The sequence below is a fragment of the Cuculus canorus genome, chromosome 30 (assembly GCF_017976375.1).
Source record: "Cuculus canorus isolate bCucCan1 chromosome 30, bCucCan1.pri, whole genome shotgun sequence".
NCBI lineage: Eukaryota > Metazoa > Chordata > Aves > Cuculiformes > Cuculidae > Cuculus > Cuculus canorus.
The window spans coordinates 601079-628105 of NC_071430.1; the positions used below are offsets into that span (position 1 = coordinate 601079).

General features: G+C 61.7%; 2 protein-coding genes across 8 annotated transcripts in view; both read left to right on the forward strand.

The window, feature by feature from the left end:
- The first annotated feature begins 1253 nt into the window (after window positions 1-1253).
- On the forward strand, window positions 1254-18116 carry MCOLN1 (mucolipin TRP cation channel 1). 2 transcript variants are annotated; one of them, XM_054051922.1, is made up of 14 exons: window positions 1254-1350; window positions 1453-1643; window positions 3239-3406; window positions 3480-3639; window positions 3815-3902; window positions 5823-5919; window positions 6003-6102; window positions 6186-6292; window positions 7473-7622; window positions 9771-9872; window positions 10036-10158; window positions 11733-11939; window positions 13791-13921; window positions 16111-18116. In XM_054051922.1, exons 1-14 carry the CDS (start codon window positions 1335-1337, stop codon window positions 16145-16147), a joined length of 1677 nt encoding a protein of 558 aa, XP_053907897.1. In that variant the 5' UTR covers window positions 1254-1334; the 3' UTR covers window positions 16148-18116. The 2 variants fall into 2 exon arrangements, with proteins under 2 accessions (XP_053907897.1, XP_053907898.1); XM_054051923.1 differs by lacking the exon at window positions 1254-1350 and having other exon boundaries at window positions 1510-1643; window positions 3259-3406.
- An 879-nt stretch (window positions 18117-18995) lies between these two features.
- Window positions 18996-27027, forward strand: part of PNPLA6 (patatin like phospholipase domain containing 6) — a 38095-nt gene continuing 30063 nt past the window's right edge. For 5 of the 6 annotated variants that reach the window (XM_054051884.1, XM_054051883.1, XM_054051886.1 and 2 more), the window contains exons 1-8: window positions 19051-19105; window positions 22508-22571; window positions 22655-22717; window positions 23619-23706; window positions 23788-23870; window positions 23958-24055; window positions 24151-24291; window positions 26840-26999. In XM_054051884.1, the coding sequence (XP_053907859.1) occupies window positions 22533-22571; window positions 22655-22717; window positions 23619-23706; window positions 23788-23870; window positions 23958-24055; window positions 24151-24291; window positions 26840-26999 (672 nt within the window). In that variant the 5' untranslated portion in view covers window positions 19051-19105; window positions 22508-22532. Of the gene's footprint in view, window positions 19106-22507; window positions 22572-22654; window positions 22718-23618; window positions 23707-23787; window positions 23871-23957; window positions 24056-24150; window positions 24292-26839; window positions 27000-27027 lie in introns of all 6 variants that reach the window. The other variant, XM_054051888.1, reaches the window with a different exon arrangement.

Consider the following 27027-nt stretch of genomic DNA (forward strand, 5'->3'; position numbering starts at 1 on the left):
GTCACACAGAGTCACTCGGTGACACCGGAACGGAGGGGACGCATCACAGTGATGTCACACAGACACTCGGTGACACCGGAACGGAGGGGACGCATCACAGTGATGTCACAGAGACACTCGGTGACACCGGAACGGAGGGGACGCATCACAGTGATGTCACAGAGACACTCGGTGACACCGGAACGGAGGGGATGTGGCACTCGAGGTGTCGGTGACGCGGTGACGCGGTGACACTTTGCCTGAGTTTGGGTGTTTTGGCCAATAAAGCCACCCCACTGCTGATAAGGCTTATCAGGAGCCACAGGCGGGGAGGGGACACGGCTGTCACCACAGCGTCTGCGTCACCCCAAGGTTTGGGTGACATCGGGATCCCCCACTCTGGCTCTGGGGTCACCCCGAGGTTTGGGGGACATTGGGGTCGGTGTCCCCCACTCTGGCTCTGGGGTCACCCCAAGGTTTGGGTGACATCAGGGTCAGTGTCCCCCACTCTGGCTCTGGGGTCACCCCGAGGTTTGGGTGACATCGGGGGCAGTGTCCCCCACTCTGGCTCTGAGGTCACCCCAAGGTTTGGGTGACATCGGGGTCGGTGTCCCCCACTCTGGCTCTGGGGTCACTCGAAGGTTTGGGTGACATCGGTGTCCCCCACTCTGGCTCTGGGGTCACCCCAAGGTTTGGGTGACATCGGGGTCGGTGTCCCCCACTCTGGCTCTGGGGTCACCCCAAGGTTTGGGGGACATCGGGGTCCCCCACTCTCGCTATGGGGTCCCCCCATTGTCCTCCACGTCCCCCGGTCCAGGCGATATGCCCCCGGTGGGCGTGGCTATAGGCGGGATGTAGGCGTGGCCACGCATGTATGGGCGTGGCTATTTACGCGTTGGGCGTGACCAAAACAGCCACTCGTCGCTCCCCCTCCCTCCGTCGTGGGCGTGGTCAGACCCGAGCGAATCGCACTCATTGGTTCAGACGCGCGGTGGGAGGAGAGAAGCCCGTCGCTACTCGCGCCCCCTCCCTCCTCTGTGGGCGTGGCCACAGCCGCGAAGCGCTCTGATTGGCCCAAACGCGCGGTGGGCGTGGCTAAACAGCAACTTGTCGCTCCCCGCCTTTGCGGACGTGGTAACAGCCTAACGACGCGCGTTGATTGGTTGAGCCTCGCATTGGGCGTGACCAAAACAGCTACTTTTCTCTCCCCCTCCCACATTTGTGGGCGGGGTCACAGCCGAGCTACGCGCTCTGATTGGCGGAGCCTAGCGGTGGGCGTGGCCAAAGCAGCAAGTGGGCGGGAAGGCGTTGCCCCGTCCTGGTCACGTGACGCGGGCGGTGGCAGTCGCGCTGTCATGGCGGCCGCCTCCGGTACGGGAGAGGCGGGATGGGGGGGGGGGGACACCGGGCCGGGAGGGGCCCGGAGGGCGGCGAGGGGTCGGGGCTTCGCTGTAACGGGTGTTTGCCGTTCAGAAACGGAGCGGCTGCTGAGCCCCGGCCCCGCGTACGGGACGGCGGAGTGTCCGGTAGCGGCGGAGGAGGAGGAGCTGCGGCGCCGCCTCAAGTATTTCTTTATGAGCCCGTGCGATAAATACCGGGCGCGGGGGCGGCGGCCCGTCAAGCTCGGGCTGCAGCTCGCCAAGATCCTGCTCGTCACCGTGCAGGTACCGGCGGGAACCGCGACCGGGGGGCTGCCACACCGGGGGGGGGGGCGGACACCGGGGGACACCGGGACACTGGGGGACACCGCGGGGGGGGGGAGACCGGGACACCGGGGGGGGGACAGCGGGACCCCGGGGGACACCGGGACACCGGGGGTGGGGGGGGGACACCGGGACACTGGGGGACACCGCGGGGGGGGGGGAGACCGGGACACAGGGGGACACCCGGGGGGGGCGGGACTGGGTCACTGGGGGACACTGGGACATTGGGGGGGGACACTGGGACACCGGGGGGGGGGGGACTGGGACACCGGGGGACACTGGGACATTGGGGGGGGGACGGCGGGACACCGGGGGACACCGCGGGGGGGACACACTGGGGGACACCGCGGGGGGGGGAGACCGGGACACCGGGGGACACCCGGGGGGGGGGAACTGGGTCACCGGGGGGCACTGGGACATTGGGGGGGGACACTGGGACACCGGGGGGGGGACTGGGACACTGGGGGACACTGGGACACGGCAGGGGGGAGACTGGGGGCAACAGTTGTCCATCTCCTCTTCATGGTGGGACATCAGTGTGTCCCCAAGGACATTGTCCATCCCCTCTTCATGGTGGGACGTCCGTGTGTCCCTAAAGAGGTTGTCCATCTGCTCTTCATGTTGGGACATCCATGTGTCCCCAAGGACATTGTCCATCCCCTTTTCATGGTGGGACACATGTGTCCCCAAGGACATTGTCCATCCCCTCTTCATGGTGGGACGTCCGTGTGTCCCTAAAGAGGTTGTCCATCTCCTCTTCATGGTGGGACATCAGTGTGTCCCCAAGGACATTGTCCATCCCCTCTTCATGGTGGGACGTCCGTGTGTCCCTAAAGAGGTTGTCCATCTCCTCTTCATGGTGGGACATCAGTGTGTCCCCAAGGACATTGTCCATCCCCTCTTCATGGTGGGACGTCCGTGTGTCCCTAAAGAGGTTGTCCATCTGCTCTTCATGTTGGGACATCCATGTGTCCCCAAGGACATTGTCCATCCCCTTTTCATGGTGGGACACATGTGTCCCCAAGGACATTGTCCATCCCCTTTTCATGGTGGGACACATGTGTCAGCAAGGACGTTGTCCATCCCCTCTTTATGGTGGGACACATGTGTCCCTAAGGACGTTGTCCATCCCCTTTTCATGGTGAGACACATGTGTCCCCAAGGACATTGTCCATCCCCTTTTCATGGTGGGACATCCATGTGTCAGCAAGGACGTTGTCCATCCCCTCTTTATGGTGGGACACATGTGTCCCTAAGGACGTTGTCCATCCCCTTTTCATGGTGGGACATCCATGTGTCAGCAAGGACGTTGTCCATCCCCTCTTTATGGTGGGACACATGTGTCCTAAAGAACGTTGTCCATCCCCTCTTCATGGTGGGACACATGTGTCCCCAAGGACATTGTCCATCCCCTCTTCCTGGTGGGACATCCGTGTGTCCCCAAGGACATTGTCCATCCTCTCTTCCTGGTGGGACATCCGTGTGTCTTCAAAGAGCCTCCGAGGCGATGGAGCTGTCAGGGGAAGGGTTTGATGGTTGTCTCCTTCCATCCTTAGCTCATCCTCTTTGGGCTCAGCAACCAGATGGTGGTGACGTTCAAGGAGGAGAACACCGTTGCCTTCAAGCACCTCTTCCTCAAGAGCTACGTGGATGGAGCCGACGATTCCTACGCCGTCTACACGCAACGTGACCTCTACGACCACATGTTCTACGCCGTGGAGAAGGTGAGATCTTTTGAGGAACCCCTGAGGTGACTTGAGGGTCACATCCATCTGCTGAGAGCACCTTCTTCTCCAGTACTTGGCCATTCCCAACGAGACCATTGGCCGCTACGCCTACGTGCGTGGGGACGCTGCCGGCAACCACTCAGCCCTCATGTTGTGCCAGCAGTTCTACCGGAAAGGACGCATCGATCCGGCCAACGACACCTTCAACATTGACCCCAAGATTGTCACGGGTGGGTTTTGGGGCCGGTGAGATGGAGTTCTCGCGCCCCAAAGCCACCGTGAGGCCCAAAAAGCTCTTTGTGGCCATCTCAGGAGGGTTTTTGCTCTTCGGTTTGGGCTTAAGAAGGTCCAAAGGGATCTCTGGAGGCTTCGGGCTTCTCTGAAGGTGCTTCTCCTTCTTTGCAGAGTGCCTGGGAGTGGATCCGGAGGAGCCGCAGCCTCTTCCTCCGGAGTTGGACCGCAGCTACAAGAACTTCACCCTCAAATTCCACAAGTAATCGCCACCGCTTTGACCACCATCTCTTGCGGTTGGGTGTTGGGGACGCGTCTGAGACGTGGGGTTGAGGACAATCTCAAGTGGATGAGGTGACCCCAAGCTGTGCGCAACGCTCAGCGCGCCGGAGGGAAAGGGGGTGACCTCTAGAGAAGAAGGGAAACCAACCAGAGGGACCTGGAGAGGTGGGATTGGGTGGACCTCCTGAGGTTGAACCGGGTTGAGGGTGAGGTCCTGCGCCAGAGTTGGGGCCATCGTGAGCACAGGCGGAGTGGAGAGTGGATGGGGAACAGCCATGAGGAGAACTTGAGGAGAAGGTCCACGTGAGCCGGCAAAGCTCTGCTCACAGCCCCCAAACCAACCGTGTCCTGAGCTGCGTCCAACGTGGTGGGACCGGCGCGGAGGGATGGATCTGCTCCTCCGCTCCGCTCTGGGGACACCAAAGCTGGAGTTCTGCATTCAGCTCTGGAGGCCTCAGCGCCGGTGGAGCGAGGCCAGAGGAGGCCACGGAGGTGATCCGAGGGTTGGAGAACCTCCTGGAGGAGACAGGCTGAGAGTTGGGGTTGTTCAGCCTGGAGGAGAGAAGGTTCTGGGGGGACCTTGGAGGATCTTCCAGTAGGAGAGGGGCTCCGGGAGAGCCGCGGAGGGGCTGTGGGTCAGGAACGGGATGAAAGGAACGGTTTGGAGCTGCACAGGGGGACGTTGAGATGACGTCTTGAGGAGAAATATTCTCCTGGGAGGGTGGGGAGGCCCAGGTTGCCCAGAGCAGTGGTGGCTGCTCCATCGCTGGAGGTGTTGAAGGCCACGTTGGATGAGTCTTGGAGCCCCTGATCCAGCGGGAGGTGTCCCCATGGCAGCGGTGGGGCTGGATGGGCGTTGAGGTCCCTTCCAAGCCAACGCATTCCAAGATTCTCTGATTTACGTGACACCACGTTGGCGTTGGGTCTCCACGAGGGTCCAAACCCGGAGAACTCCTTGTGGTGAAGCCTCGTGGTGGGATGGAAAAACCCCAGTTGGGTTTGGAAACCTCTGGTGGGATGGAAACCAACGTCCTCTTGTGCCGAGAGGGATGTGAAACCTCTGAGGTTGCACAACGAAGCAACCGCGTTCCGGCCTCTTCTCCGTCGGCGTCGGCCGCGGAGGTGGCCTGGAGGCACCACAGCTGCTCTGCAACGCCCACCATGGGCATTGTCTTCTCCTTGAGGAAACTCTGCAGCGGCGTTCGGTGTTTTGGTGGCCGCCGGCCGAGCTCTGCCGTTGGGGATGTGCTGATGGCTCCGTCTTCTCGGTGCTGAGCAGTGCTGTCACCAAGAGGTCAAGGAATCCTGGAATGGGTTGGGTTGGAAGGGTCCTCAAAGCCCATCCGGTTCCACCACGAATAACAGAATGGGTTGGAAGGGATCTCAAAACCCATCCAGATCCACCATGAGTCACGGAATGGGTTGGAAGGGAACTCAAAGCCCATCAGTTCCACCACGAATCATGGAATGGGTTGGAAGGGACCTCAAAGCCCATCCAGTTCCACCAGGAATCATGGAATGGGTTGGAAGGGATCTCAAAGCCCATCCAGATCCACCATGAGTCATGGAATGGGTTGGAAGGGATCTCAAAGGCCATTCAGTTCCATCCCAAAACATGGAATTGGTTGGACTGGGAGGGACCTCAAAGCCCATCCAGTTCCACCCGGAATCGTGGAATGGGTTGGACTGGAAGGGATCTCAAAGCGCATCAATTTCTACCCTCTGCCGTGGGGACACCTCCCACTGGATGGCGTTGCTCCACGCCCCACCCACCGTGGCCTTCTCCCGCTCTGTGCCGGTGGTTTGGCTCCCGACGCCGTGTTTTGGGGGTTCCGCGGGAGTTGGGACCCTTTGGAGAAGCCCCCGGAGGAGGAGGAATAACGACCGTCCCTTCCCGCAGACTCATCAATGTCACCATCCAGTTCAGGCTCAAAGCCATCAACATCCAAACCATCATCAACAACGAGATCCCCGACTGCTACACCTTCACCATCACCGTGAGTGCGTTGGTGACGCCGCGGCGGCGGCTCTGCTGGATCTCCATCGTGGTGGTGGGATCCATCCTTCTTCTCCTCCGTAGATCACGTTCGACAACAAAGCGCACAGCGGCCGCGTCAAAATCCACTTGGACAACAAAGCCGACATCAAGGAATGCAAAGATCCCAGCGTCTTCGGGAGAGGTAGGGAGGTGGCATCTGGCCCTGCTTGGGGCTTGAGGTGCTCCTGGAGGGCTTGGGAGGAAGAGCCACCGCACCTCTTGCAGGTGACAATTCGTTCCGGCTCTTCTTTGATGTCATCGTCATCCTCGTTTGCTCGCTTTCCTTCGTCCTCTGCGCCCGCTCCATCATCCGGGGCCTCATGCTGCAGCACGTGAGTGCGGGAAGCCGCGGAATCCTGGAATCCTTGAGGTTGGAAAAGCCCTCTAAGATCCAGTCCAACCATCAGCCCACCAAACCCTGTCCACCAGTGCCACGTCTCCACGGGTCTGAACCCCTCCAGGCACGGAGACTCCACCACGTCCCTGTGAAGCCGCTTCCAACCCTTCTCCACTCTTTCCATGAAGGAATCGTTCCCAATGTCCAACCTAAACCCCTCCCCGGGGCACCTTGAGGCCATCTCCTCCCGTCCATCGCGTGTTCCTGGGGAGCAGAGCCCAGCGCCCACCTCACCACAACCTCCTCTCAGGAGCTGCTCAGAGCCATGAGGTCTCCCCTCAGCCTCCTCTTCTCCAGCCCAAACCCCCTCAGATCCCTCAGCCCCTTCTCCTGCTCTCCAGCCCCTTCCCAGCTCCGTTCCCTTCTCCAGATGTTCTCCAGCCCCTCAATGTCCCTCTTGGAGTGAGGAACCCAAAACTGAACCCAGGATTCGAGGTGTGGCCTTCCCAGGGGGACCATCCCTCCCCTGGACCTTCTGGCCACCCCATGGCTGATCCGATCCTGGTGGCCTTCTTGGTCTCCTGGGCCACTGCTGCCTCACGTTCAGCTGCTGTTGACCAACCCCCTCAGGTCCCTTCCCACCAGGCAGCTTTCCCGCCGCTCTTCTCCAGGCCTGGAGCGTTGATGATGACCCAAGAGCAGGATACGGCTCTTGGCCTGGTTGAACCTCATCCCATTGACTCTGGCCATGGATCCAGCCTGGCCCCATCCCTGTGGATCCTTCCTGCCCTCCACCCATGGATCCACCCTGTCCTGATCCCTCTGCAGACCCTTCCTGCCCTCCATCCATGGACCCACCTGTCCTGACCCCTCTGCAGACCCTTCTTGACCTCCATCCATGGATCCAACCTCTTCTGATCCCTCTGCAGACCCTTCCCACCCTCCATCCATGGATCCACCCTGTCCTGATCCCTCTCCAGACCCTTCTTACCCTCCAGTAGATCCACACTTTCACCCACCTTGGTGTCCTCTGCAAACCACTCGATCTCTGGAAGCCGTTGGGTTTTGGAGAAGACCTTTTCCTTCTGGTCGCGCTCACTCAAAGCTGAAGGTTCTGTGAGACCAGAAAAGCTCTCCCGGCAGTGGGTGAAGGACCTCTTTGTCCTCCTCGCCAGGAGTTCAGCCGCTTCTTCTGGCGCCGTTACAACCAGAGCGTGTGTCTGTCGGACCGTATGGAGTTCCTCAACGGTTGGTACATCCTCCTGGTCATCAGCGATGTCCTCACCGTTCTGGGCACCATCATGAAGATCGGCATCGAATCCAAGGTACGGAGTCATCAAGAAGGTTTTGCAGGTCCTGGAGATGGTTGGGACTTCTCCCATGGGTGTCCCCAACGCTCCGGAGAGGGGACATTCCATGTGGCAAGAGGGAAGCCACCCAACGGCCACCGCTGGGCGCTGGCGATGCCGCCGTGAAGCTGTCCCAGATGCCCTCAGAGGGTGGGTTGGGGGACAGCCGGCGCTCCTGAGGGGCTCACAGAGGGGTTTGGGCCCAGGTGGGACCCCAGAAACCTCCTTTCCTTTGGGGACAGGGAGGTGACAACAAAGGGACAGGCAGGGTCCTGTCTGGTGTCCCTTGGAGGCAGCGTAGAGGGTTGTTAGAGCTCTGGGGACGGCGTTGGGGACCTCTGGGGATGGCGTTGGGGACATTGGGGGCTGTGGGGACGGTGTTGGGGACATTGGGGACTGTGGGGACAGCTTTGGGGACATTGGGGGCCTCTGGAGACGGCGTTAGGGACATTGGGGACCTCTGAGGATGGCATTAGGGGCTGTGGGGACAGCATTGGTGGCCTCTGGGGACGGCATTGGGGACGTTGGGGCTGTAGGGATGGCATCGGTGGTGTTGGGGACCTCTGGGGACGGTGTTGGGGCTGTAGGGAGGGCATTGGTGGCATTGGGGACCTCAGGGGATGGTATTGGGGACGTTGGGGACCTCTGGGGACAGCGTTGGGGCTCTATGGTGGGTATTGGCATCATTGAGGCTTCTGGGGATGCGTTGAGGGGGCCGTGGGGACGGTGTTGGGGACATCGAGGGGGCCATGGGGACGGTGTTGGGGACATCGAGGAGGCCGTGGGGACAGCGTTGGGGACATTGGAGGGGCTGTGAGGATGGCTTTGGGGACATTGAGGCTGTAGGGAGAGCATTGGGGACCTCTGGGGACGGTGTTGGGGCTGTAGGGAGGGCATTGGCATCATTGAGGCTTCTGGGGATGCGTTGAGGGGGCCGTGGGGACAGTGTTGGGGACATCGAGGGGGCCGTGGGGACAGTGTTGGGGTCATCGAGGGGGCCATGGGGACAGTGTTGGGGACATTGAGGCTGTAGGGAGGGCATTGGGGACCTCTGGGGACGGTGTTGGGGACATTGGGGACCTCTGGGGACAGCGTTGGGGCTGTAGGGAGGACATTGACATCATTGAGGCCTCTGGGGATGCGTTGAGGGGGCCGTGGGGATGCATTGGGGACATTGGGGCTGTGGGGATGGCGTTGGGGACATTGGGGACCTCTGGGGACGGTGTTGGGGACGTTGGGGACCTCTGGGGACAGCGTTGGGGCTGTAGGGAGGGCATTGGGGACCTCTGGGGACAGCGTTGGGGCTGTAGGGAGGGCATTGGGGACCTCTGGGGACGGTGTTGGGGCTGTAGGGAGGACATTGGCATCATTGAGGCCTCTGGGGATGCGTTGAGGGGGCTGTGGGGACGGCGTTGGGGACATTGGGGCTGTGGGGATGGCATTGGGGACATTGGGGACCACTGGGGACGGTGTTGGGGACGTTGGGGACCTCTGGGGACAGCGTTGGGGCTCTATGGTGGGCATTGGCATCATTGAGGCTTCTGGGGATGCGTTGAAGGGGCCGTGGGGACAGTGTTGGGGACATTGAGGGGGCCGTGGGGACAGTGTTGGGGACATTGAGGCTGTAGGGAGGGCATTGGGGACCTCTGGGGACGGTGTTGGGGACATTGGGGACCTCTGGGGACAGCGTTGGGGCTGTAGGGAGGACATTGGGGACCTCTGGGGACGGTGTTGGGGCTGTAGGGAGGGCATTGGGGACCTCTGGGGACGGTGTTGGGGCTGTAGGGAGGACATTGGCATCATTGAGGCCTCTGGGGATGCGTTGAGGGGGCCGTGGGGACAGTGTTGGGGACATAGAGGGGGCCGTGGGGACGGCTTTGGGGACATTGAGGCTGTAGGGAGGGCATTGGGGACCTCTGGGGATGGTGTTGGGGACATTGGGGACCTGTGGGGACAGCGTTGGGGCTCTATGGAGGGCATTGACATCATTGAGGCCTCTGGGGATGCGTTGAGGGGGCCGTGGGGACGGTGTTGGGGACATCGAGGGGGCCGTGGGGACACCGGGGGGAGGCCGTGGGGACATTAGGGCTGTGCCACAGCCGCGTGTCCCCTGTGTCCCTTCAGAACTTCGCCAGCTATGACGTCTGCAGCATCCTGCTGGGCACCTCCACGCTGCTCGTCTGGGTCGGGGTCATTCGTTATCTCACCTTCTTCCAGAAGTACAACGTGAGTGTCACCAAAGAGGTGACCCCGAAGCCGAGGGGACCATTCCCAAGGCTCGGAAAGGTCCCTGCCGTGGTGGGCTTGGGTGAGCTGGGGCTCATCGGACAGTTGGTGTCCTCTTCCGGAGGCGCCGTTGGTTGGAGAACGGGGTTGGTTCCTCCCGCAGATCCTCATCGTCACGTTGCGAGTGGCTCTGCCCAACGTCATCCGCTTCTGCTGCTGCGTGGCCGTCATCTACCTCGGCTACTGCTTCTGCGGGTGGATCGTCCTCGGCCCGTACCACGTCAAGGTGCTGCTCCGGTGGGATTGAACGAGGATCCACGGGTGGAGGGCAGGAAGGGTCTGCAGAGGGATCGGGACAGGGTGGATCCATGGATGGAGGGCAGGAAGGGTCTGCAGAGGGATCGGGACAGGGTGGATCCATGGGTGGAGGGCAGGAAGGGTCTGCAGAGGGATCAGATGAGGTTGGATCCATGGGTGGAGGTCAAGAAGGGTCTACAGAGGGATCAGAAGAGGTTGGATCCATGGGTGGAGGTCAAGAAGGGTCTACAGAGGGATCAGATGAGGTTGGATCCATGGATGGAGGGCAGGAAGGGTCTGCAGAGGGATCAGAAGAGGGTGGATCCATGGATGGAGGGCAGGAAGGGTCTGCAGAGGGATCAGAAGAGGGTGGATCCATGGATGGAGGGCAGGAAGGGTCTACAGAAGGATCAGGACAGGGTGGATCCATGGGTGGAGGGCAGGAAGGGTCTACAGAGGGATCAGGACAGGGTGGATCCATGGGTGGAGGGCAGGAAGGGTCTGGAGAGGGGTCAGGACAGGGTGGATCCATGGGTGGAGGGCAGGAAGGGTCTGCAGAGGGATCAGAAGAGGTTGGATCCATGGATGGAGGGCAGGAAGGGTCTACAGAGGAATCAGGACAGGGTGGATCCATGGGTGGAGGGTGGGAAGGGTCTACAGAGGAATCAGGACAGGGTGGATCCATGGGTGGAGGGCAGGAAGGGTCTGCAGAGGGATCAGATGAGGTTGGATCCATGGGTGGAGGGCAGGAAGGGTCTGCAGAGGGATCAGGACAGGGTGGATCCACGGATGGAGGGCAGGAAGGGTCTACAGAGGGATCAGGACAGGGTGGGTCCATGGATGGAGAGTAGGAAGGATCCACAGGGATGGGGCCAGGCTGGATCCATGGCCAGAGTCAATGGGATGAGGTTCAACCAGGCCAAGTGCCGTATCCTGCTCTTGGGTCATCATCAACGCTCCAGGCCTGGAGAAGAGCGGCTGGAAAGCTGCCTGGTGGGAAGGGACCTGAGGGGGTTGGTCAACAGCAGCTGAACGTGAGGCAGCAGTGGCCCAGGAGACCAAGAAGGCCACCAGGATCGGATCGGATCAGCCATGGGGTGGGCAGAAGGTCCAGGGAAGGGATGGTCCCCCTGGGAAGGCCACACCTCGAATCCTGGGTTCAGTTTTGGGTTCCTCACTCCAAGAGGGACATTGAGGGGCTGGAGAACATCTGGAGAAGGGAACGGAGCTGGGAAGGGGCTGGAGAGCAGGAGAAGGGGCTGAGGGATCTGAGGGGGGTTTGGGCTGGAGAAGAGGAGGCTGAAGGGAGACCTCATGGCTCTGAGCAGCTCCCGAGAGGAGGTTGTGGTGAGGTGGGCGCTGGGCTCTGCTCCCCAGGAACACGCGATGGACGGGAGGAGATGGCCTCAAGGTGCACCAGGGGAGGGGTTTAGGTTGGACATTGGGAACGATTCCTTCATGGAAAGGGCGGAGAAGGGTTGGAAGCGGCCACGCAGGGACGTGGTGGAAGGGGTCCATGGTGGCCTGGGTCGGCTCCCAGCCCTTTGTCACCTCCATCCCCAGTTCCGTTCCCTTTCCATGGTGTCCGAGTGCCTCTTCTCCCTCATCAACGGCGACGATATGTTCGTGACCTTCGCCGAGATGCAGCAGAACAGCTACTTGGTTTGGCTCTTCAGTCAGGTCTACCTCTACACCTTCATCAGCCTCTTCATCTACATGGTCCTCAGCCTCTTCATCGCCCTCATCACCGGCTCCTACGAGACCATCAAGGTGAGGTCCTGGGCTTGAAGTCCTCTTTTTTTGAGGGGGAGGACTCTCAATCCTCTTCTTCGGAGGACTTCAGCTCCTCAAGAAGACGGAGGTGGGACCCTCTGAACCTCAGGAGGTTCAACCAGGCCAAGGGGCGGTAGCGGTTGGGTGTTGGGGAAGCGCCCGAGATGTGGGATTGAGGACAACGTCAAGTGGATGAGGTGACCCCCAAGCTGTGGGGAATGGTCAACGCGCCGGAGGGAAGGGGGGGATGTCCGGAGGAGAAGGGAAACCAACCAGAGGGACCTGGAGAGGTGGGACAGGGTGAACCTCCTGAGGCTGAACCGGGCTGAGGGCGACGTCCTACGCCAGGGGGAGAGGTGTCCCCATGGCCAGAGGTGGGACCGGATGGGCTTGGAGGACCCCTCGAACCCAACCATTCCATGATTCGGGGTGGAACTGGATGGGCTTTGAGGTCCCTTCCAACCCATTCCATGATTCATGGTGGATCTGGATGGGCTTTGAGATCCCTTCCAACCCATTCCATGATTCGGGGTGGAACTGGATGGGCTTTGAGATCCCTTCCAACCCATTCCATGATTCCTGGTGGATCTGGATGGGCTTTGAGATCCCTTCCAACCCATTCCATGATTCCTGGTGGATCTGGATGGGCTCTGAGATCCCTTCCAACCCATTCCATGATTCCTGGTGGAACTGGATGGGCTTTGAGATCCCTTCCAACCCATTCCATGATTCCTGGTGGAACTGGATGGGCTTTGAGATGCCTTCCAACCCATTCCATGATTCGGGGTGGAACTGGATGGGCTTTGAGATCCCTTCCAAGCCATTCCATGATTCCTGGTGGCACTGGATGGGCTTTGAGATCCCTTCCAACCCATTCCATGATTCGGGGTGGAACTGGATGGGCTTTGAGATCCCTTCCAACCCATTCCATGATTCCTGGTGGATCTGGATGGGCTTTGAGATCCCTTCCAACCCATTCCATGATTCGGGGTGGAACTGGATGGGCTTTGAGATCCCTTCCAACCCATTCCATGATTCCTGGTGGATCTGGATGGGCTTTGAGATCCCTTCCAACCCATTCCATGATTCCTGGTGGATCTGGATGGGCTCTGAGATCCCTTCCAACCCATTCCATGATTCCTGGTGGAACTGGATGGGCTTTGAGATCCCTTCCAACCCATTCCATGATTCCTGGTGGAACTGGATGGGCTTTGAGATGCCTTCCAACCCATTCCATGATTCGGGGTGGAACTGGATGGGCTTTGAGATCCCTTCCAAGCCATTCCATGATTCCTGGTGGCACTGGATGGGCTTTGAGATCCCTTCCAACCCATTCCATGATTCGGGGTGGAACTGGATGGGCTTTGAGATCCCTTCCAACCCATTCCATGATTCCTGGTGGATCTGGATGGGCTTTGAGATCCCTTCCAACCCATTCCATGATTCATGGTGGAACTGGATGGGCTTTGAGGTCCCTAAAGGTGTTGAAGGCCACGTTGGATGGGGCTTTGGAGCCCCTGGGAGGCGTCTCCATGGCAGGAGGTGGATCTGGATGGGCTTTGAGGTCCCTAAAGGTGTTGAAGGCCACGTTGGATGGTGTTTTGGAGCCCCTGGGAGGTTTCTCCATGGCAGGAGGTGGAACTGGATGGGCTTTGAGATCCCTTCCAACCCATTCCATGATTCCTGGTGGATCTGGATGGGCTTTGAGGTCCCTGAAGGTGTTGAAGGCCACGTTGGATGGTGTTTTGGAGCCCCTGGGAGGTGTCTCCATGGCAGGAGGTGGATCTGGATGGGCTTTGAGGTCCCTTCGGACGCACCCCAAGGGTTCCGTCCCCCCGTTTTCCGCAGCACCAGTGCGAGGGCGAGACGCCCCTCTCCCAACTCCACGCCTTCATCGCCCAATGCAAAGACAGCCCCAAATCGGGCAAATTCCGTCGCGACAGCGGCGCCTCCTGCTCCGTCTTCTGCTGCTGCGAGCGGTGAGTGCCGAGTGGACAACCCGAGGGGGGGACCGCATGGATCCGAGCTGCGGGATGAGCTCCGGAAGCCTCTGGTGATCCCACCTGGTCGTGTTCCGCTCCCTCCAGGCTGCCGAGGGGTTCCCAAATCAACCCCCCCCTTCCCCTTCATTCCCAATCCCCCCTTTCCCTTCATCCCAAATCCCCCCCCCTTTTCCCCTTCATTCCCAATCCCCCCTTTTCCCCTTCATTCCCAATCCCCCCCCTTTTCCCCTTCATTCCCAATCCCCCCCCTTTTCCCCTTCATCCCCAATCCCCTTTTCCCTTCATTCCCAATCCCCCCCTTTTCCCCTTCATTCCCAATCCCCCCTTTTCCCCTTCATTCCCAATCCCCCCCTTTTCCCCTTCATTCCCAATCCCCCCCTTTTCCCCTTCATCCCCAATCCCCCCCCTTTTCCCCTTCATTCCCAATCCCCCCCTTTTCCCCTTCATTCCCAATCCCCCCCTTTTCCCCTTCATTCCCAAATCCCTCCCTTTCCCTTCATTCCCAAATCCCCCCCTTTTCCCCTTCATTCCCAAATCCCTCCCTTTCCCTTCATTCCCAAATCCCCCCTTTTCCCCTTCATCCCCAATCCCCCCCTTTTCCCCTTCATTCCCAATCCCCCCCTTTTCCCCTTCATTCCCAATCCCCCCTTTTCCCCTTCATTCCCAATCCCCCCTTTTCCCCTTCATTCCCAATTCCCCCTTTTCCCCTTCATTCCCAATCCCCCCCTTTCCCCTTCATTCCCAATCCCCCCTTTTCCCCTTCATTCCCAATCCCCCCCTTCCCCTTCATTCCCAATCCCCCCTTTTCCCCTTCATTCCCAACCCCCCCCCTTTTCCCCTTCATTCCCAAATCCCCCCCTTTTCCCCTTCATTCCCAAATCCCCCCCTTTTCCCTTCATTCCCAAATCCCCCCCTTTTCCCTTCATATCCAATCCCCCCCCTTTTCCCCTTCATTCCCAATCCCCCCCTTTTCCCCTTCATTCCCAATCCCCCCTTTTCCCCTTCATTCCCAATCCCCCCCCTTTTCCCCTTCATTCCCAATCCCCCCTTTTCCCTTCATATCCAATCCCCCCCCTTTTCCCCTTCATTCCCAATCCCCCCTTTTCCCCTTCATTCCCAATCCCCCCCTTTTCCCCTTCATTCCCAATCCCCCCTTTTCCCCTTCATCCCCAATCCCCCCTTTTCCCCTTCATCCCCAATCCCCCCCTTTTCCCCTTCATTCCCAATCCCCCCTTTTCCCCTTCATTCCCAATCCCCCCCTTTCCCTTCATTCCCAATCCCCCCTTTTCCCCTTCATTCCCAATCCCCCCCTTTTCCCCTTCATTCCCAAATCCCCCCCTCTCCCCTTCATTCCAAATCCCCCCCTTTTCCCCTTCATTCCCAAATCCCCCCCTCTCCCCTTCATTCCCAATCCCCCCTTTTCCCCTTCATTCCCAATCCCCCCCTTTTCCCCTTCATTCCCAAATCCCCCCCTTTTCCCCTTCATTCCCAATCCCCCCTTTTCCCCTTCATTCCCAATCCCCCCCTTTTCCCCTTCATTCCCAATCCCCCCCTTTTCCCCTTCATTCCCAATCCCCCCCTTTTCCCCTTCATATCCAATCCCCCCCCTTTTCCCCTTCATTCCCAATCCCCCCTTTTCCCCTTCATTCCCAATCCCTCCCTTTCCCTTCATTCCCAAATCCCCCCTTTTCCCCTTCATTCCCAATCCCCCCTTTTCCCCTTCATTCCCAATCCCCCCTTTTCCCCTTCATTCCCAAATCCCCCCCTTTTCCCCTTCATTCCCAATCCCCCCCTTTCCCTTCATTCCCAATCCCCCCCTTTCCCTTCATTCCCAAATCCCCCCCTTTTCCCCTTCATTCCCAGTCCCCCCCTTTTCCCCTTCATTCCCAATCCCCTTTTCCCCTTCATTCCCAATCCCCCCTTTTCCCCTTCATTCCCAATCCCCTTTTCCCCTTCATCCCCAATCCCCCCCTTTTCCCCTTCATCCCCAATCCCCCCCTTTTCCCCTTCGTTCCCAATCCCCCCTTTTCCCCTTCATTCCCAATCCCCCCTTTTCCCCTTCATTCCCAATCCCCCCCTTTTCCCCTTCATTCCCAATCCCCCCCTTTTCCCCTTCATTCCCAATCCCCCCCTTTTCCTGATGGATCCCTTTTCCCTCTCCGCAGTGCGGCTCTGTCGGACTCTTCGCTGATGGTGAACTGAGGGGGACCCCTTCGGCAGCGCCAGGAGCACCCCCAGACCTTTTAACTTATTATAGCGTCTGCTTTTAATGCCGGGGGGACCCCAAAAAAGCCGGGGGGGACCCGAAAGGAGCCGGGGGGGACCCGAAGGAGCTGGAGGGACCCCAAAAGAGCCGGCGGGACCCCGAAGGAGCCGGAGGGACCCCAAAGGAGACGGGGGGGACCCCAAAAGAGCTGGAGGGACCCCAAAGGAGCCGGGGGGACCCCGAAGGAGGGGGGGGACCCCGAAGAAGCCAGGGGGACCCCGAAGGAGCCGGAGGGACCCCAAAGGAGCCGGAGGGACCCCGAAGGAGCTGGGGGGACCCCGAAGGAGCTGGGGGGGCCCCAAGGAGCCGGGGGGGCAGCACCATAGCCGCTGGATCACTGCGTTCTTCTCGATGGACCTTCGCTTCGCTGCTCCCCATCCTGAACCGGAGCTGAGGGACCCCGCGGGGGCTCAGCGGGTCCCCCCCCACCCCCCAGACCCCATTTGGGGGGCACTTGGAGTCCTGTGACACCCCCAAACCCCTTTTGGGGGGGCGCCCAGAGCCTTCTGACCCCATAAATCCCTTTTGGGGAACACCCAGAGCCCTGTGACCCCCAAACCCCTTTTGGGGGACACCCCCAGAGCCTTCTGACCCCATAAATCCCTTTTGGGGAACACCCAGAGCCCTGTGACCCCCAAACCCCTTTTGGGGGACACCCCCAGAGCCTTCTGATCCCATAAATCCCTTTTGAGGGACACCCAGAGCCCTGTGACCCCCAAACCCCTTTTGGGTGACCCCCAGAGCCTTCTGACCCCATAAACCCCTTTTAGGGGACACCCCCAGAGCCTTCTGACCCCCTAAATCTCTTTTGGGGGACACCCAGAGCCCTGTGACCCCCCCGCCCCCAAATCATTTTGGGGGGTACCCAGAGCCTTCTAACCCCATAAATCCCTTTTGGGGGACACCCCCAGAGCCCTGTGACCCCATAAATGCCTTTTGGGGGGACCTGCAGTCCTTGGACCCCCCCAAACCCCTTTTAGGGGACACCCCCAGAGCCCCATGACCCCATAAATCCCTTTTGGGGGACACCCCCAGAGCCCTGTGACCCCATAAATGCCTTTTGGGGGGACCCGCAGTCCTTGGACCCCCCCAAACCCCTTTTAGGGGACACCCCCAGAGCCCCATAACCCCATAAATCCCTTTTGGGGGGACCCCCAAACCCCTGAGACTTCTCCCCAAGCCGAGTAGCCCAGTGGCCACCAAGGACTCGTCCCTGCCCTTATCCCCTTTCATCCATGCACTGAGTTGGGACCGGGCTCAGCTCTTTGGGGTCCCCACTGTGGGGTTTCCACCCCCGTCTGGGGCTGAGGGGGTTTTGGGGTCCCAGTGGGTGTCCCCGGCACCCAAAAAGGCTCAATTTAACCCCAAATTGAGGTCGGGAGTGATGGTTTTGCTCATCTCACCCCTTTCATTCATGCACTGAGTTGGGACCGGGCTCAGCTCTTTGGGGTCCCCACTGTGGGGTTTCGCTCCCCCGTCTGGGGCTGAGGGGGTTTTGGGGTCCCAGTGGGTGTCGCCGACACCCAAAAAGGCCCAATTTAACCCCAAATTGAGGTCGGGAGTGATGGTTTTGCTCATTTCGCCCCTTTCATTCATGCACTGAGTTGGGACCGGGCTCAGCTCTTTGGGGTCCCCACTGTGGGGTTTCCTCCCCAGTCTGGGGCTGAGGGGGTTTTGGGGTCCCAGTGGGTGTCTCCGACACCCAAAAAGGCCCAATTTAACCCCAAATTGAGGTCGGGAGTGATGGTTTTGCTCATCTCTCCCCTTTCATTCATGCACTGAGTTGGGACCGGGCTCAGCTCTTTGGGGTCCCCACTGTGGGGTTTTCCTCCCCCGTCTGGGGCTGAGGGGGTTTTGGGGTCCCAGTGGGTCCCCTGAGAAGGAGAATAAAGCGCTGTGGGGAGAGCTGTGGGGTTTGTGCTGCTGTGGGAACCCCGGGGGGGGCCATGGCTGCTGTCACCCTGGGGTGGCCTTGGGGACAGGGGGGGTCCCTGGGCTTGGGGGGGCTGCTGTCACCCTGGGGTGCTCTGGGGACAGGGGGGCCCTGGGGCTGGGGGTGCTGTCACCCTGGGGTGCTCATGGGGACGGGGGGGCGCTGGGGCTGGGGGTGCTGTCACCCTGGGGTGCTCATGGGGACAGGGGGGCCCTGGGGCTTGGGCTGCTGTCACCCTGGGGTGCTCATGGGGACAGGGGGGCCCTCGGGCTGGGGGTGCTGTCACCCTGGGGTGCCCTTGGGGACAGGGGGGCGCTGGGGCTGGGGGTGCTGTCACCCTGGGGTGCCCTTGGGGACAGGGGGGCCCTCGGGCTGGGGGTGCTGTCACCCTGGGGTGCCCTTGGGGACAGGGGGGTGCTGGGTCTATGGGTGCTGTCACCCTGGGGTGCCCTTGGGCTGCTGTCACCCAGGGGTGCCCCTGGGGACAAGGGGGGGGGGGCACCCCAGGCTGTCAGTGGGTGCCACTCCCCTGGGGACAGCGCTGACAGCGAGGCTGTGGCCTTTGGGGCCCGTGGGTGCTGCCCCCCCCCGCCTCCCCCCGGGGTGCTCCGTAGGGACAGACCCGAGGGGGTGTCCCCCCCCCCTCCCCCCGCATTGTCCCCCCCCCCGTCACATTTGGGGTCCCCCCTCCCCATTTCTGCCCTCCTCTGCCGCTCCCAAGATGGCGCGGAGCCGCGCACCGCCTGGCGGGCGCTGTCGCCTCGTGATGACATCCTCCTAGGCCACACTCAAGATGGCGCCGCGTCGGTTTTAGTCCTCTTCGCTCTCTTATGACCTTCCCAACATGGCGCCGACGCCGCGACGCACCTCCCACCGCGGCGTGTGACGTCATCGCGCCGACGGGCGGAGCCGCTTTAAAGGGACCACGAGCGGCCGCGGCGGCGGTGACCGCGAAGGGGCGGTGAGTGGAGGGGGGGGCGGGATAAAAACGGCCCCGGGGGGGGCAAAACGGCCCGGGAGGGAGGATTTGAAGGGGGTAAAAACCCCTGGAGGGGGGTAATAGTGCTGGGGGGGGGTAAAAACCCCTGGAGGGGGGGGTAATAGTGCTGGGGGGGGGTAAAAACCCCTGGAGGGGGGTAATAGTGCTGGGGAGGGGGTAAAAACCCCTGGGGGGGGGTAATAGTGCTGGGGAGGGGGGGGTAAAAACCCCTGGAGGGGGGGTAATAGTGCTGGGGAGGGGGTAAAAACCCCTGGAGGGGGGGGTAATAGTGCTGGGAGGGGGTAAAAACCCCTGGAGGGGGGTAATAGTGCTGGGGAGGGGGTAAAAACCCCTGGAGGGGGGGTAAATACCCCTGGAGGGGGGGCAAAAAACCCTGGAGGGGGGGTAATAGTGCTGGGGAGGGGGTAAAAACCCCTGGAGGGGGGGTAATAGTGCTGGGGGGGGGGTAAAAACCCCTGGAGGGGGGGTAAATACCCCTGGAGGGGGGGCAAAAAACCCTGGAGGGGGGGTAATAGTGCTGGGGAGGGGGTAAAAACCCCTGGAGTGGGGGTAATAGTGCTGGGGAGGGGGTAAAAACCCCTGGAGGGGGGGTAATAGTGCTGGGGAGGGGGTAAAAACCCCTGGGGGGGGAAATAGATCTTGGGGGGGAGGGCAATAATGGCTTGAGGGGGGCAATTATTAGCCTGGAGGGGGCAATATTACGTGGGGGGGGCAGTAAAGGGGCTGCAATATTAGCTGGGGGGGGCAATTGGAGCCTAAGGGGGGGGCATTACTGTCTGGGGGGGGCAATTGGAGCGTCGGGGGGGGCAATTGGAGCTGAGGGGGGGCAGTACTGGCTGGGGGGGACAATTGGAGCTTCGGAGGGGGCAATTGGAGCCTCGGGGGGGGCAATTGGAGCCGGGGGGGGGCATTTTTGCCCCTGGGGGGGATTTATTGCCCTGGAGAAGGCAGTTGTCACCCTGGGGGGGGCAGTTGTCACCTTGGGGGGGCACAGTTGTCACCCTGGGGGGGGCAATTGTCACCTTAGGAGAGTAATTGTCACCCTGGGGGGGGCAATTGTCACCTCGGGAGGGCAATTGTCACCTTAGGAGAGCAGTTGTCACCCTGGGGGGGGGCAGTTGTCACCCTGGGGGGGGCAATTGTCACCTTAGGAGAGCAGTTGTCACCCTGTGGGGGGGCAGTTGTCACCCTGGGGGGGGGCAATTGTCACCTTAGAAGAGCAATTGTTACCGGAGGGGGGGCAGTTGTCACCTCGGGGGGGCACAGTTGTCACCCTGGGGGGGGGCAATTGTCACCTTAGGAGAGGAATTGTCACCCTGGGGGGGGGCAGTTGTCACCCTGGGGGGGGCAGTTGTCACCTTAGGAGAGCAGTTGTCACCCTGGGGGGGGCAGTTGTCACCTTAGGAGAGCAGTTGTCACCCTGGGGGGGGGCAGTTGTCGCCTCAGGAGAGCAATTGTCACCTTGTGGGGGGCAGTTGTCACCCTGGGGGAGGGCAGTTGTCACCTCAGGGGGGCAGTTGTCACCCTGGGGGGGGCAGTTGTCCCCCGGGGGGGGGTAATTGGCTCCCCTGTCTTCCCCCCCCGGGCGCTGCTTTGGTGTCACCGCGCTGTCCCCCCTCCTGTCAGTCACGGTGACGTCCCCTCTCGGGGTGTCCTTGGGGACACCGGTGGTGGCCAAAGGGGACGGAGGGGGACACACACACACACGAGATGGGGGCGGGGGTGTCACCGCAGCTTTGGGGACCCTCACGGGGAGGGGACAGTGGGGACAGGACAGGGGTGACAACCGCCGGTGGCCTCCGGGCTGACGCAACCACCCGCTTCCTCTCCTCCCCACCATGGGGACACCATGGGGACACGGAAGTCCCCGAGGGGGAAGTTGGGACACTGAGGTCCTCATGGGTGACCCTCAAGTCCCGTATGTGTGTCCCCTCCCCCCCCCCCTCGCTGTCACCCGACACCTCGGGGACACCTCGGGGCCACCCATAACACCCATCATGTGGTTCTCCTCCCAGTGTCACTGTCACCCTGTTGTCCCCAGACCTTCTGTGGTGTTCTTGGTGGTGTCACCTCAATGTTCTCCATCTCTCGGTGGCCCCCGAGCTCCCAAAGGTCCTTGGGGACACCGTGGGGACACCGTGGGGACACCCATAACACCCATCGTGTGGTTCTCCTCCAGTGTCACTGTCACCGTGTTCTCCCCATCCCTTCCATGTTCTTCTTGGCGGTGTCACCTCATTGTCCTTCACCCTTTGGTGGCCCCTGATGTCTCCAAGGTCCTTGGGGACACTTTGGGGACACCTCGGGGTAACCCCCAACGCCCATCGTGTGGTTCTCCTCGGTGGTTCTCCCCCAATGTCACTGTCACCATGTTCTCCCCATCCCTTCCACGTTCTTCTTGGTGGCGTCACCTCATTGTCCTCCATCCCTCGGTGGCTCCTGAGGTCCCAACGGTCTTCGGGGACACCTTGGGGTCACCCCCAAGGCCCATCACATGGTTCTCCTCGGTGGTTCTCCCCCAGTGTCACTGTCACCGTGTTCTCCCCATCCCTTCCACGTTCTTCTTGGTGGCGTCACCTCATTGTCCTCCACCCTTTGGTGGCCCCTGATGTCTCCAAGGTCCTTGGGGACACTTTGGGGACACCTTGGGGTCACCCCCAAGGCCCATCGTGTGGTTCTCCTCGGTGGTTCTCCCCCAATGTCACTGTCACCCTGTTGTCCCCATCCCTTCCGTGTTGTTCTTGGTGGCGTCGCCTCATTGTCCTCCATCCCTCGGTGGCTCCTGAGGTCCCAAAGGTCTTCGGGGACACTTTGGGGACACCTTGGGGTCACCCCCAACACCCATCGTGTGGTTCTCCTCGGTGGTTCTCCCCACAGTGTCACTGTCACCGTGTTCTCCCCATCCCTTCCACGTTCTTCTTGGTGGTGTCACCTCATTGTCCTCCACCCTTTGGTGGCCCCCAATGTCTCCAGGGTCCTTGGGGACACTGTGGGGACACCTTGGGGTCACCCCCAACACCCATCGTGTGGTTCTCCTTTGTGGTTCTCCTCCAGTGTCACTGTCACCGTGTTCTCCCCATCCCTTCCACGTTCTTCTTGGTGGCGTCACCTCATTGTCCTCCATCCCTCGGTGGCTCCTGAGGTCCCAACGGTCTTCGGGGACACCTTGGGGTCACCCCCAAGGCCCATCACATGGTTCTCCTTTGTGGTTCTCCCCCAGTGTCACTATCACCGTGTTCTCCCCATCCCTTCCACGTTCTCCTTGGCGGTGTCACCTCATTGTCCTCCACCCTTTGGTGGCCCCCGAGGTCCCGGTGTCCCCAAACGTCTCTTTTCTTGGTGGCTTTTGGGCCGTTCCCGCAGGTTCCGGCGAGGGCCGTCTGCGGCCATGGGGCAGAGTGAGTCGGAGCCGCCCGAGGAGGCCGAGGTGGGACACGGGGGACACGTCCAGCTCGGTCCCCAGCGCTGGGGACACGGCGGGTGCTGAGCTGTCCCCGTGTCCCCCGGCAGGACGCCTCGCTGACGGCCGTGCTGCCCAAGCTCTTCGCCGAGGAGCAGCTCCCCACCGGCGCGGTGAGCACCGAGGGGACACCAGGACCTCCTGGGGACACCGCCGAGGCGTCACCTCCTTGTCCTCTGCAGAGGTGTCCCCAGGAGGTGGCATCTTGGTCCCCAAAAGGCTGTGGAGCAACGCCAAAGGGACAGGAAGTCGTGTCCCCCGAGGGTGGTGGCACTCCAAGGGGGCGTCGTGGCCTCGTGTGGTGGGGACAGTGTCCCGGTCCCCAACGGTGGTGGCACCCCAAGAGGACACAAACATGTCCCCATTTCCTTGGGGACAGCGTCCTGGTCCCCAACGCTGGTGGCACCCCAAGAGGATACCACCTTGTCCCCACGTCCTTGGGGACAGTGTCCCAGTCCCCAACGCTGGTGGCACCCCAAGAGGACACCAACTTGTCCCCACGTCCTTGGGGACAACATTTTGGTCCCCAACACTGGTGGCACCCCAAGAGGACCCTCCCCTTGTCCTTGGGGACAGTGTCCTGGTCCCCAACGCTGGTGGCACCCTAAGAGGACACCACCTTGTCCCCACGTCCTTGGGGACAACATCTTCATCCCCAACACTGGTGGCACCCCAAAGGGCCACAAACTTGTCCCCACGTCCCTCAGGACAGCGTCCCAGTCCCCAACGCTGGTGGCACCCCAAGGGGACACCACCTTGTCCCCACGTCCTTGGGGACAACATCTTGATCCCCAACGCTGGTGGCACCCCAAGAGGACGTCCCCTTGTCCCCACGTCCTTGGGGACAGCGTCCCGGTCCCCAACGCTGGTGGCACACCAAGGGGACGTCCCCTTGTCCCCATGTCCTTGGGGACAGTGTCCCGGTCCCCAACGCTGGTGGCACCCCAAGAGGCCCCCCGTTGTCCTGCTCCCGTCCCTCGGTGTCACTCGGGGCCCTCCTCTGTCTCTGCTCAGGTGCTGTGGGCGCTCCTCGGTCTCCTCCTCTTCGCCGCCATCGTCGCCGCCGCCATGGTGGTCGTGGTGCGCCGCCTGCGCCTCAAGCGTGAGTGACAACGGCGGTGGCCTTGGGGACAGCGGTGACAGCGCCGCGCCTCGTTCACCTGTCCCCAATCGCCATCTCCAGGGCTCCCCGTCCAGGGGACACCCAAATACCGCTTCCGCAAGAGGGACAAAGTCCTCTTCTACGGCCGCAAGATCATGCGCAAGGTGACCCCGGAGGTGGCATCTGGGGGGGGGTTGGGGACATGGCGGTGGCCCCGTCGGCTGACGCGGTGGCTTTGCTGTCCCCTCCAGGTGTCGCAGTCCACGTCGTCGCTGGTGGACACCACTCTCTCCAACGCTTCGCGCCCGCGGATGAAGAAGAAACTGAAGATGCTCAACATCGCCAAGAAGTGAGCGGAGGTGGTGGCGGTGGTGGCCTCGTCCCCTCCGGGTCCCCTCGCGGTCCCCTCCATGTCCCCCTCGGGGTCCCCTCGGTGTCCCCAAGGTTCCTCCGGATCCCGAAGGAGGTCCCGACGCTGCAGCTGAAGGAGCCGCCGCCGTCGGTGCTGGAGGCCGATCTGACCGAGTTCGACGTGGCCAATTCCCATCTGCCCTCCGAGGTCCTCTACATGCTCAAAAACGTCCGGTGAGGCTCAGCACCGCGTCCTGACCGGGCAGGATCAGGCCCTGGGGGGCAGGATCAGGCCCTGAGGGTCAGGATGAGGCCCTGGGGGTCAGGATCAGGCCCTGAGGGGGTCAGGATCAGGCCCTGAGGGGTCAGGATGAGGCCCTGAGGGGTCAGGATCAGGCCCTGAGGGGGCAGGATGAGGCCCTGAGGGGTCAGGATGAGGCCCTGAGGGGGCAGGATCAGGCCCTGAGGGGCAGGATCAGGCCCTGAGGGGTCAGGATGAGGCCCTGGGGTCAGGATGAGGCCCTGGAGATCAGGGTGAGGCCCTAAAGGTCAGGATGAGGCCCTGAGGGGCAGGATCAGGCCCTGAGGGGGGCAGGATGAGGCCCTGGGGGGCAGGATCAGGCCCTAAAGGTCAGGATCAGGCCCTGAGGGTCAGGATGAGGCCCCGAGGGGTCAGGATGGGGCCCTGGGTGGTCAGGATGAGGCCCTGAGGATCAGGATGAGGCCTTGGGAGGTTCGAATCAGGCCCTGAGGGTCAGGATGAGGCCCTGAGCATCAGAATGAGGACCTGGGGGGCAGGATGAGGCCCTGAGGGGGTCAGGGTCAGGCCCTGAGGGGCAGGGTCAGGCCCTGAGGGGCAGGATGAGGCCCAGGGGGGGCAGGATCAGGCCCTGGAGATCAGGATCAGGTCCTGAGGATCAGGATGAGGCCTTGGGAGGTTCGAATCAGGCTCTGAGGGTCAGGATGAGGCCCTGAAGGTCAGAATGAGGCCCTGGGGGTCAGGATCAGGCCCTTGAGTGTCAGAATCAGGCCCTGTGTGGTCAGGATGAGGCTCAGGAGATCAGGATCAGGCCCTGTGGGGTTAGGATCAGGCCTAGGAGATCAGGATCAGGCCCTGGGGCTCAGGATCAGGCCCTAAAGGTCAGGATCAGGCCCTGAGGGGTCAGGATCAGGCCCTAAAGGTCAGGATGAGACCCTGGGGGGGTCAGGATCAGGCCCTAAAGGTCAGGATCAGGCCCTGCGGGGTCAGGTTGAGGCCCTGGCAATCCCGATCAGGCCTTGGGTGTTTAGAATGAGGCCCTGGGGAGTCAGGATCAGGTCCTCGGGATCAGGATCAGGCCCAGGGGGGTCAGGATGAGGCCCTGGAGATCAAGATCAGGCCCAGGGGCTCAGGATCTACCCCCAGGGGGTCAGGACCCATCCCCGGGGGCTCAGGACCCATCCCGGGGGCTCAGGATCCATCCCTGGAGGCTCAGGATCCCTTCTCGGGGCTCAGGATCCATCCCTGGAGGCTCAGGATCCGTTCTGGGGGCTCAGGATCCATCCCTGGAGGCTCAGGATCCCTTCTCGGGGCTCAGGATCCATCCCTGGAGGCTCAGGATCCCTTCTCGGTGCTCAGGATCCATCTCTGGAGGCTCAGGATCCCTTCTTGGGACTCAGGATCCCTTCTCGAGGCTCAGGATCCCTTCTTGGGGCTCAGGATCCATCCCCGGGGGCTCAGGATCCCTTCTTGGGGCTCAGGATCCATCCCTGGGGGCTCAGGATCCCTTCTCAGGGCTCAGGATCCCTTCTCGAGGCTCAGGATCCCTTCTTGGGGCTCAGGATCCATCCCAGGGGCTCAGGATCCCTTCTAGGGGGCTCAGGATCCATCCCTGGAGGCTCAGGATCCATCCCAGGGGCTCAGGATCCCTTCTCGGGGCTCCGGATCCGTTCTCGGGGGCTCCGGATCCGTTCTCGGGGGCTCAGGATCCATCCTTGGAGGCTCAGGATCCCTTCTTGGGGCTCAGGATCCCTTCTCGGGGCTCAGGATCCATCCCTGGGGGCTCAGGATCCCTTCTCGGGGCTCAGGATGCATTGGCGGGTGCTCAGGATCCATCCCCGGGGACTCAGGATCCCTTCTCGGGGCTCAGGACGCGTCGGCGGGTGCTCAGAATCCCTTCTCGGGGCTCCGGATCCATCCCCGGGGGCTCAGGATCCATCCCTGGGGGCTCCGGATCCCTTCTCAGGGCTCAGGATGTGTTGGCGGGTGCTCAGGATCCATCCCCGGGGGCTCAGGATCTGTTCTCAGGGCTCAGGATCCCTTCTCGGGGCTCCGGACGCGTCGGCGGGTGCTCTGGATCCATCCCTGGGGGCTCAGGATCCATCCCTGGTGGCTCAGGATCCATCCTTGGAGGCTCAGGATCCCTTCTTGGGGCTCAGGATCCCTTCTCGGGGCTCAGGATCCATCCCTGGGGGCTCAGGATCCCTTCTCGGGGCTCAGGACGCGTCGGCGGGTGCTCAGAATCCCTTCTCGGGGCTCCGGATCCATCCCCAGGGGCTCCGGATCCGTTCTGGGGGCTCGGGACGCGTCGGCGGGTGCTCCGGATCCATTCTCGGGGGCTCCGGATCGGTTCCCGGGGGCTCGGGACGCGTCAGCGGGGGCTCAGAATCCCTTCTCAGGGCTCAGGATCCCTTCTCGGGTGCTCCGGATCCGTTGTGGGGCTCGGGCCGCGTCGGCGGGGGCTCCGTTGGGTTGCCGGGGCCCGGGCTGTCCCGGTGTGACGCGGCGCCGCGGTCCCCGCAGGGTTCTGGGTCACTTTGAGAAGCCGCTCTTCCTGGAGCTCTGTAAGCACATGGTTTTCCAGCAGTGCCAGCAGGGAGAGTACGTGTTCCGCCCCGGACAGCCCGACAGCAGCATCATCGTCCTCCAGGACGGCAAACTCGAGCTGCTGCTCACCGAGCCCGTGAGGGGACACCCGCGGGACACCCGGG